The sequence below is a fragment of the Ranitomeya imitator genome, chromosome 4 (genome assembly GCF_032444005.1).
Source record: "Ranitomeya imitator isolate aRanImi1 chromosome 4, aRanImi1.pri, whole genome shotgun sequence".
NCBI classification, from domain to species: Eukaryota; Metazoa; Chordata; class Amphibia; order Anura; family Dendrobatidae; genus Ranitomeya; species Ranitomeya imitator.
In genome coordinates this window covers 681,007,126-681,019,081 of record NC_091285.1, presented here as the reverse complement: position 1 = coordinate 681,019,081, position 11,956 = coordinate 681,007,126, and the positions used below count along the sequence as shown (strand labels likewise).

The 11,956-nt window shown below is 38.3% G+C and overlaps 1 protein-coding gene across 1 annotated transcript; it reads right to left on the bottom strand.

Annotated features, from left to right (window-relative positions):
• Positions 1-7,932: 7,932 nt before the first annotated feature.
• Positions 7,933-11,487, bottom strand: LOC138677336 (lysophosphatidic acid receptor 4-like). Its single transcript, XM_069767387.1, has one exon. It carries the CDS (start codon positions 11,427-11,429, stop codon positions 10,497-10,499), a length of 933 nt encoding a protein of 310 aa, XP_069623488.1. The 5' UTR covers positions 11,430-11,487; the 3' UTR covers positions 7,933-10,496.
• Between the last annotated feature and the right edge of the window lie 469 nt (positions 11,488-11,956).

Here is an 11,956-nt window from a genome sequence, read left to right as displayed (position 1 = left end):
CAGCCGATGTTTCTGCTCTTTACACCAGCATTGCACATGATGACGGATTAAGGGCAGTAGATCATTTTCTAAGAAGAGTGCATCCTGGGGAGCTCCCACATAATTCCTTCCTTTTGAGCCTGCTCAGGTTTGTGTTAACACACAATTATTTTATATTTGATTTTTCTTTTTTCAAACAGTTATCGGGTACCGCGATGGGTGCCCGCTGTGCTCCTTCCTTTGCCAACCTTTTCATGGGTTGGTGGGAGGAGACCAGCGTGTACCCGTCGCGGGCCTTTAGAGAAAATGTTTTATATTGGTTTCGGTTTATCGATGACATTTTTTTTATCTGGGCAGGCTCAAGGGAGGGATGTGAGGACTTCCTCCGGATGCTGAATGATAATGTATATAACATTTATTTAACCTTTGAAATATCCTTGTCTACAGTGGGATTTCTAGATCTAAGACTCATCCGTCAAAATGACATCATATATACAGACCTGTTCCGGAAAAACACGGCAGCTAATGGATTATTGGATTTTAAAAGTTTCCATCCTCATCATCTGAAGAAAAATTTACCTACTGGTCAATTTCACAGAATCCGGAGGAACTGTACCCTACAGAGTGATTTTTGCTCTCAAGCTAAGGCCCTCTCAACGCGTCTGCAGGCAAGAGGTTATCCGAGATCGATTATAAAAAATGCCCTACAGCAAACTAAATCTATCCCAAGGACACAACTGTTAAAACCGAGAAACAGGAAAGTGGATAACGAACTCAGGTATATAACTACATTCCACAATCATTGGAAGGAAGTCTCCGAATTATTCAGGAGACACTGGAACATCCTGAAAACAGACCCTAAGGTGACAGACCTTGTACCAGAGCGCCCTCTAATTACAGCTAGGAGGGCACCAAATTTACGAGACTCCCTCTCAAGGAGCCACTTTATTAAACCAACTTTGAAACTGGGCAGGGGATGTACCCTCAGAGGTATGTATCCATGCGGGGAATGCAATATTTGCTCGTTGGTAAGCAGGGGCTCCTGCTTTGCCAATCCCCTAGATGGGACTGAGTATAATTTAAAGGACTATATGAACTGTAAAACATCTAATGTGATCTATGCTTTGACATGCTCTTGCCCCAAGACCTATGTAGGACAGACTTCCCAGGAGCTTCGCAAAAGAGTACAACAGCATATCTCTAATATTAATTGCGCCAAACAAGATATATCCAAAGGCAAAATGGTTTCCACAGTAGCCATGCATTTTTTGCAGGTTCATTCTAGCAATACTCGGGATCTGCGGGTTACCGGCCTGCAGAAAATTCCACCAAATATCCGCAGAAGGGACAGACAGGGGGAATTGCTCAGACTAGAGGCCCGCTGGATATACCAGTTGGGATCAGTATCACCAGGGGGCCTCAATGAGGATCTCCTCTATACAGGATTCCTTCTGCCCTAGATGGGTTCATCATCATTTTTTAAATTTTTTTTTTTTTTTTCTCTCTCTTGGGATAACATGGTAAAATATTACTCACACTAGTGGACCAGAGTCCGTATTTTTGGACGCTTGGTTAACAGCGTTCTGTATTGCATAGATGCACAAACAGTTTATCATCTAGTGGAAAACTGATGCCCGTAAGGCAATAGATAGGACTTTTCTGGATCTTAATAAACACTGTGTAGGAATAACAAGAGATTTACTATTACCTCATCAAAAATGGAGTTCTAAGAACGAATTATTATAGGAATGACTTCCCTGTAGATATTGCGTAGGCATACTTAGTAATGGTGGTTATAGGGCTGGCGATGGGCTCTAGCAACAGCGCGTCGTGCAGGCGCAATAAGCGAACCATATCGGTAGATCAGCGTCTGGTTTCTAGGACGCCAAGAAACTATGAAGTGATGTATTTTGGTCGCACTGCGCAGGCGCGACTAGCGGACGCTTACTATCGGAATATGGTGCAGGTGTAAAGTATATCTACATTAGTGGACCAGCGTCTGTATCTCCAGACGCCAGGCAATTAGGGGATTATATTGCATAGATGCACAATTAGTATATCTTGCAGCTGGTAACTCATGCCTGTATGGCTTTACAATAGACATGATTTTCCCAGATTTTGATAGCACTGCGCAGGTGCACAAAGGAGATAAACAATTTTTTTTTTTTTTTTTTTTTTTTTTCCTAATTAACTATGGAGTTTTCCAAAAGAGAAAAATGTATTTTATAGGTATGATTTCTCCGCAAGTACTGCGCAAACGCATTCAGTAAATAGTCATTATAGGGCTGGCGCCGGACTTTAGTAATAGCGTATCACGCAGGCGCAAAAGCGGCCTGCATTGAAAGACAAATGTCCGGTTCCAGGACGCTGTATAATTAAGATGCATTTTGTTCGCATTGCGCAGACGCGGAAAATGGAGGACACCTATTGGACTGACGTCAGGCCTCTAAGACGCTCGGTAACCAAGGGAACTTCTCACAAGTTTCACTTCACCAATCGGAGTCTACATTGCACAGCAGAGAAGGGAGGGGAACTGTGACATAATTAGACCGTCTACAAATAAGGACAGGTTTTACTTATCCCCACTCAAGACTTACTGACTGGTTCCTGTTGGTCAGAGACTGCCGAACACAGGTGTCGGCATTAGCTGACCAATAAGTAAGTGCACTTACGCTATATATGCTGGACACGACTTGTATATCATCATTTCCCCTGACGAAGCCACCAGGAGTGGCGATACGCGTAGGGAGCCTCCAGACCCTGTCTCCTAGTGAGTATATTACTTATTTATCTTCACATGCAGTGGGTGATGCCTGTGGTTCCATTTCGGGTTTTTTTTTTTTTTTTTTTTCTAAATGTATCATAATATTGTTTATGTGCATTTCCATGCCCACAATATATGAAGGGCTCATTGTTTAGTACTTAGTGGACATATTAAATGGATATCTGCATGTTCTTAATTAGTCATCTAAACCTTGGGATATCATAGTATTATTATATATAACAAGAGCCGGATATCTATTTTGGACATTATTAAACCACGTCAGGACGGCACCACAGGACACTTATCTGCATTGCTCTGACTTTATACTATTTTGCAACTCACGGAGCTACGCCACAGGATTATTTTTCCTAGGGGGTCTGGTTTCTATCATGTCCCCATACAGAGGACATTGAAAGTAGTGTGTATAGGCATATGTTTTATGCTGTTTTTAATGTATGTTTTTAAAGTTTAGCACTGAAGTTTCGGTCTCAATAAAGATTTGTTTATATTGATTACATTGGCTCAGTGTGCACCTCTTTGCGCTTCTCTTTTCTTCTTTCTTTATAGTACTGTATTTATAAGCGCATTGGTAGCACCGGGCATATATGGTGAGAAATATTTAGGTGGTGCCCGCTCGACTTTCTTTTTCTGCGGCAGTATTATAGTAGTTATATTCTTGTACATAGGGGCAGTATTATAGTAGTTATATTCTGGTACATAGCAGCAGTATTATAGTAGTTATATTCTTGTACATAGGGGCAGTATTATAGTAGTTATATTCTTGTACATTGGAGCAGTATTATAGTAGTTATATTCTTGTACATAGTGAGCAGTATTATAGTAGTTATATTCTGGTACATAGCAGCAGTATTATAGTAGTTATATTCTTGCATATAGGGGCAGTATTATAGTAGTTATAGTCTTGTACATAGGGGCAGTATTATAGTAGTTATATTCTGGTACATAGGAGCAGTATTATAGTAGTTATATTCTTGTACATAGGGGCAGTATTATAGTGGTTATATTCTTGTACATAGGGGCAGTATAATAGTAGTTATATTCTTGTACATTGGAGCAGTATTATAGTAGTTATATTCTTGTACATAGGGGCAGTATTATAGTAGTTATATTCTTGCATATAGGGGCAGTATTATAGTAGTTATAGTCTTGTACATAGGGGCAGTATTATAGTAGTTATATTCTGGTACATAGGAGCAGTATTATAGTAGTTATATTCTTGTACATAGGGGCAGTATTATAGTAGTTATATTCTTGTACATAGGGGCAGTATTATAGTAGTTATATTCTTGTACATAGGGGCAGTATTATAGTAGTTATATTCTTGCATATAGGGGCAGTATTATAGTAGTTATAGTCTTGTACATAGGGGCAGTATTATAGTAGTTATATTCTGGTACATAGGAGCAGTATTATAGTAGTTATATTCTTGTACATAGGAGCAGTATTATAGTGGTTATATTCTTGTACATAGGGGCAGTATAATAGTAGTTATATTCTTGTACATTGGAGCAGTATTATAGTAGTTATATTCTTGTACATAGGGGCAGTATTATCGTAGTTATATTCTTGTACATAGGAGCAGTATTATAGTAGTTATATTCTTGCATATAGGGGCAGTATTATAGTAGTTATAGTCTTGTACATAGGGGCAGTATTATAGTAGTTATATTCTTGTTCATTGGAGCAGTATTATAGTAGTTATATTCTTGCACATAGGGGCAGTATTATAGTAGTTATAGTCTTGTACATAGGGGCAGTATTATAGTGGTTATATTCTGGTACATAGGAGCAGTATTATAGTAGTTATATTCTTGTGCATAGGGGCAGTCTTAGAGTAGTTATATTCTTGTACATAGGGGCAGTATTATAGTAGTTATATTCTGGTACATAGGAGCAGTATTATAGTAGTTATATTCTTGTACATAGGAGCAGTATTATAGTAGTTATATTCTTGCCCATAGGAGCAGTATTATAGTAGTTATATTCTTGTATATAGGGGCAGTATTATAGTAGTTATAGTCTTGTACATAGGGGCAGTACTATAGTAGTTATATTCTTGTACATATGAGCAGTATTATAGTAGTTATATTCTGGTACATAGGAGCAGTATTATAGTAGTTATATTCTTGCCCATAGGAGCAGTATTATAGTAGTTATATTCTTGTATATAGGGGCAGTATTATAGTAGTTATAGTCTTGTACATAGGGGCAGTATTACAGTAGTTATATTCTTGTACATAGGGGCAGTATTATAGTAGTTATATTCTGGTACATAGGAGCAGTATTATAGTAGTTATATTCTTGTACATAGGAGCAGTATTATAGTAGTTATATTCCTGTACATAGGAGCAGTATTATAGTAGTTATATTCTTGTATATAGGGGCAGTATTATAGTAGTTATAGTCTTGTACATAGGGGCAGTATTACAGAAGTTATATTCTTGTATATAGGGGCAGTATTATAGTAGTTATAGTCTTGTACATAGGGGCAGTACTATAGTAGTTATATTCTTGTACATATGAGCAGTATTATAGTAGTTATATTCTTGTACATAGGAGCAGTATTATAGTAGTTATATTCTTGTACATAGGAGCAGTATTATAGTAGATATTTTCTTGTACATAGGGGCAGTATTATAGTAGTTATATTCTTCTACACAGGAGGCAGTATTATAGTAGTTATATTCTTGTACATAGGGACAGTATTATAGTAGTTATATTCTTGTACATAGGGACAGTATTATAGTAGTTATATTCTTGTACATAGGGGCAGTATTATAGTAGTTATATTCTTGTACATAGGGGCAGTATTATAGTAGTTATATTCTTGTATATAGGGGCAGTATTATAGTAGTTATATTCTTGTACATAGGGACAGTATTATAGTAGTTATATTCTTGTACATAGGAGCAGTATTATAGTAGTAATATTCTTGTACATAGGGGCAGTATTATAGTAGTTATATTCTTGTACATAGGGGCAGTATTATAGTAGTTATGTTCTTATACATAGGAGCAGTATTATAATAGTTATATTCTTGTACACAGGGGCAGAATTATAGTAGTTATATTCTTGTACATAGGAGCAGTATTATAGTAGTTATATTCTTGTACATAGGGGCAGTATTATAGTAGTTATATTCTTGTACATAGGACAGTATTATAGTAGTTATATTCTTGTACATAGGGGCAGTATTATAGTAGTTATATTCTTGTACATAGGAGCAGTATTATAGTAGTTATATTCTTGTACATAGGAGCAGTATGATAGTAGTTATATTCTTGTACATAGGAGCAGTATTATAGTAGTTATATTCTTGTACATAGGAGCAGTATTATAGTAGTTATATTCTTGTACATAGGAGCAGTATTATAGTAGTTATATTCTTGTACATAGGAGCAGTATTATAGTTGTTATATTCTTGTACATAGGAGCAGTATTATAGTAGTTATATTCTTGTATATAGGGGCAGTATTATAGTAGTTATATTCTTGTACATAGGGAGCAATATTATAGTAGTTATATTCTTATACATAGGGGGCAGTATTATAGTAGTTATATTCTTATACATAGGGGGCAGTATTATAGTAGTAATATTCTTGTACATAGGAGCAGTATTATAGTAGTTATATTCTTGTACATAGGAGCAGTATGATAGTAGTTATATTCTTGTACATAGGAGCAGTATTATAGTAGTTATATTCTTGTACATAGGAGCAGTATTATAGTAGTTATATTCCTGCACATAGGGGCAGTATTATAGTAGTTATATTCTTGTACATAGGAGCAGTATGATAGTAGTTATATTCTTGTACATAGGAGCAGTATTATAGTAGTTATATTCTTGTACATAGGAGCAGTATTATAGTAGTTATATTCTTGTACATAGGGAGCAGTATTATAGTAGTTATATTCTTATACATAGGGGGCAGTATTATAGTAGTAATATTCTTGTACATAGGGGCAGTATTATAGTAGTTATATTCTTGAGCATAGGTCAATATGTCACACCAAACATACAGTATGATGACCCCTACAGCCCTCCACACAGAATGATGTCCACCACTGCTGCTCTTTTATGATTCCTTTACATAGTTTTATGGCCTCCATTTACCCCTCATAGTATGATACCCTCAGAGCGCCCCAGAAAATATGATGCTCCCACAGTCTCTTATACAGTATGATAGCCCACACAGCCCTCCAAAAAGTATGATAGCTCCTACACAGTATTGTGACACTCACAGACCCCGACACATTATAATGGCCCTTTAGCCCCCACACAGTTTGATGACCCCCATAGTGACCCGTGCACTATGAAGGCTCACACAATATGCTGTCCCCCACAGTTTACCTGCACAGTATGATACCCCCACCTAGTGTGATGTCGCCCGCAGCTTCCCCACACAATATGAGGCCCTCGTTGCCCTTCACATAACATGATGGCCACACAACCCCCACAAAATATGATGCTCCCACAGCCCTTCACACAGTTTGATGGTCCTCAGAGTCCCCCACACAATATGATGGCTCCCACACACTGCCTTGCATATTTCAAAAAGAAAACTACACATTGTACCCATCAGAACACCATGAAGAGAAGGTGAGTTCAGGTGACGAACTGGCCACCTACAGTTCGGACATTCCACCAATACAAAACATTTGCTGCATTATCCAATGAAGAATCCAGCAAAGACCCCCAAATTGTGGAGCAGCGAGAATCCAACATCAGACAAGAATGGGACAACGTTCCTCTCCCAAAACTCCAGCAATTGTCTCCTCACTTCCCTGATGTCTACAGACTGTTATCAGAAGAAGGCGTGAGGCTACACAATGGTGGACTTGGCCCAACACTACTTTTTCGAGATGTTTTGCAGCCGTCAATTTCTAAATTAGGTATTTGTAAATGGAAAAATGTCCATCGTTCAACTTCTGACCTGTGATCTACGATTTGTGGGGAACAACATATGACGAGAAGAGATTTCCAAATCATTGCAATCTTGTTTTCTTTACATTTTATGCAGCGTCAGAATTTTTGGGGGAATTGTGGTTGTAATTAGATAGACAGATAGTAATTTTTTTCTTGCATTTAAAGAAAATCATAATATTTCACATGATTTCTATGAAGAATAAGGTAGTTTACTAAGAATGAAGAAGTTCTTGATCGGAGCTTTTCTCCACTTATAAAAAGCTTTATTAAACAATCGCATACCATAACTTACAGTCATTTACATTCACAAGATATAAAATACACCGATGACCCGTAATGCTACAGCTCTGCAATCACATATAGTACTTAGGTCATTACCACATGTGAGCCATTAATATATTCTCCTGGAAAACCTCCCTTAGGATGTTTGTAGGGGGTACAGTATGTTTTTTTTCTCCTTTGGTTATATGCACACTACACGTTTGCCGCTAAAGTTTTCTTCACAAAGCCACTTGAGGAAAAAGTTGTCGGATTTTGTCTTGAAGCACCACCCTTGACGTTTTTACACTTGTTTTCACAGTGTCGTTTTGGGGCAACTGTAAATTTTTTTCAATTTTCTCTTTCAGTGTTTTTTTCAGGAGGATTCCGGGATGGAAACCCTCTGAAAAAGACAGCCTTATTTATGTTTTTTTTTTTTTAAATGACTAATTTAACTAAATCTATACTCTGTGATATGCCTGGCGGTGGGCTAAAGGTGGCACAGTTACCGTGTCACGCTTTGTATAACATAGCGTATTATTTATGCCCTGAGCGTACCTTGACCACTCAACTTTTTTTCTTACCCTACAAGGGTGAAATTAAAAAAAGGTTTCTAAAAAAAAAGTGGTCCCACTTGAATATGGTACTGGAGGAAGAGAACCAAGGAAGATGAAAACAGTTAAGGAATTTATGAGTGTAACACAATATTAAGTCCAAATATCAAAGACTGATCTGTTCTCTGTCTGGAAGTGCTGGTAGGTCTTTGATTTGTATATGTACATAGGCTTTCTGACTGAGTACTCCACCCAGTAACCATCCATGGTTTTAATCACAGTAGGATAGGATCCTACCCACCCAATAGTTGTAGGTTATCAGCTAGGAGAGGCAGGTTCCCAGCAAAGAGGATCGCCTTGTAGTTGGCTGCTGGGCATTCATGAATTGGCCAATTTATGTGCTAAGTATCTTCGTTTTCTTATTTTTTTAGAGCAGCAATGCAATTCAAATTTCATATATTTCATGTTCACATGCTATAGCGCTACACAGTTCAACCTTGTTTGTTAGTTACTATATAAAGTCCATGCATACAATACTACATGGGGTCATGCATCCTGCCATTTCAATATGGCTGTAGTTACAAAATAACAAAAGGTATAAAAAATAATAATGCAAAAAATGTAAAGTCAACTTTTGAAGCCAATTATATTACCCTAATGCCATAAAAGATTTTGTGAACTTAGTGTCCCTCTAAGGATTGTCTCTAGATCCAGTGGTGGATGCAGAAGGAAGAGGGCTCTTGTGCAAAAAAAAGCATATGGGCCCCTCTTTTCTGTCTGATAGGATCTGCTTGCTTATTTGAAGGTGAAAGTGGGCCCCAATACTTTTTTGGGGGCCTTTGTCTGGCTGCACGCATTGCACCAATGATATGTCCGCCCCTGTCGATATCATTACCCAGGTCTCAAGTAACCTTGCTAGAATGAAATACTGCCCATTTTGACCCAGCAATGTCCACATGGGGTTCGTATATGTCCTCCCCATACGTACTGAGTCGGAGCTTCCTTTTGATTCCTTCTACCCTCTAAACCTTAAAGATTGGCTTTGGTTCTTCCCTAATCTTCACTCGGTGCTGGGGCTCCTGGAGCCACATAGATTTCAGATATCACGATGCACGTCATGACATTGCGATGCCATTTCCTGAGACGACGCATGATGTGATGTTGGGATGTCATGACCGTAACAGTAACAAGGCCTCAGGCCAGATATTTTGCAATGTTTGAAAACCCAGCACCGAGTGAAGAGGCGAAAAGGACACACAGTGCACCGAAGAGTGGGCTGTGGTTCCGAGACAGGTGAATGGTCTGGTAACAATCCCACAAAATTTGGATTCATAAGTGTATGAAATTGTACAAAGTGCTAAAAAATATGAGTTGTATGTAAAGCAAAACTTAATATGATATGGAGAATCAAATCTCCTCTTCATTCATTCGTCATTCAGAAAATGCTTAAAAATATAAGGTTCTTCGCGAAGTCCTTCTCAGATTTACATCCCTTGATAAAGAATGCTTTCCTTAGATTAATATGACCGCCATTTTACTCAGGTCCTTATGTTATGCCGAATGCGGAAGGGGGCTATTAAATGTTGACCCGTTTTTGGAAAGGGTCTAGACTTTCTATGACTGTTACCCTACAGGACATGGTTTAATCAGCACTAGAAGATCCCATTTTGGAAAATATTTTTTAAAACATTTTTCCGTACAATTGAATATTCATTTCATTTCAGCTACATTCTTCAACTTTACTAGACCGCTCTGTAATCAACAATAGTAATTAACCACATTGTCCATATAATTACTTCCCACTATTATCTCCATGTTGATTGGTTGTAGATCAGTCCATTTTTTTTTTATTCCTCAAAACCGTTTCATATTTAGGGAGAAAATAATGTCCAGCCTTCATTAACGTGATTTCACATTTCAGGTATTCTTACCTCCTGGTCCCATGTTGGACCTGCCAATGTTTTGGTGACATGATATTTGTTTTATCGGCTTGCTATGAGGAAATAATGGGCCTACTTTTCTCAGAAGATTGATCAGAAAGCTCCAGAAATTTTTTTCCTGCTTTTATCTCCTCTTTGACCACATTTCTGATAGTATCAGTGGTGAAGTAGTAGGCAAAGGGATCAAGCACCGTGTTACTACAAGCTGTTAATAGAGTTATGTGGTAGGCCTCTTCCAAAATACAGTTACTCATGGACTGATAAAGAAGCAATACCATATGGTAGGGAAGGAAGCAAAGAAGAAAGATAGTTATGTTGGTAGCCATCATGCGTATCACCTTCACCTTGTTGACTAGTCCTTCTTGAACAACTTGACTTTGCTTTATTGACCTCAACGTAGCCATAGAGCTAATGACTATGACTCCCAGAGGAACTAAAAAGCCTATGCCAATAGCCCCTGCTGTGGGTCCAAGCTTAGTAACAAATGGAGGACGGCCATCAAAACAAGAACCTTTATTGTTTCGCGACATTGACCCTAGATAAAACCCAACGGAGCATGTTATGTTTAGAATCCACACACCAAAACAGATCCACGAGGCATGCTGACGGAAGCATCGAGAACGGAGAGGGAAGCAAATAGCCAGGCATCGGTCAAAACTAATGCAGGTCAGTAAGAAAATACTTCCATACATGTTGAGAAGGAGAAATGACCCAGTGATGTTACATATCCAAAACGTTGTATGTGGGTTGATTTGTGAAGGTGGAACGACATAGGGATAGATTTTCAGTGGAATGGTGCAGATCAGCAGAAGGTCACTGATGGCAAGGTTCTTCATGTAGACAATAGTAGGTGATCGAAGCTTATTGACGTGAAAAAACAAAAAGATGGCAATAATGTTCATGATTAACCCAAAGGCTAATATAATAGCATACCCACTCAGGTACAGAATGTGGCTGACCAGCTGGCAGCTGCTGTTGTTGGTCATTTGTGATGCCCTGAGAAGCCTTCACAACTAGGATAGGATATTTTCCTCCTTTTTCAGACAAACCTGGCGTAAAAATAAAATAAAAAAAGTTACACATTTTCTTTACTTTATCTGTCTATTATACATAGTAACATAGTTAGCGAGGCCGAAAAAAGACATTTGTCCATCCAGTTCAGCCTATATTCCGTCAGAATAAATTCCCAGATCTACGTCCTTCTAAAAAGCCTAATAACTGTAAGATATAATATTGTTACGCTCCAGGAAGACATCCAGGCCTCTCTTGAACCCCTTGATTGAGTTCGCCATCACCACCTCCTCAGGCAAGGAATTGCAGATTCTCACTGTCCTAACAGTAAAGAATCCTCTTCTATGTTGGTAGAAAAACCTTCTCTCCTCCAGACGCAGAGAATGTCCCCTTGTGACTGTCACCTTCCTTGGTATAAACAGTTCCTCGGAGAGATATTTGTATTGTCCCCTTATACATGGTTATTAGATCGCCCCTCAGTCATCTTTTTTCTAGCACTAAA

Bases quoted from the DNA above. Each gene is read 5' to 3' on its own strand.
- LOC138677336 (XM_069767387.1), bottom strand. From the start codon at position 11,429: ATGACCAACAACAGCAGCTGCCAGCTGGTCAGCCACATTCTGTACCTG.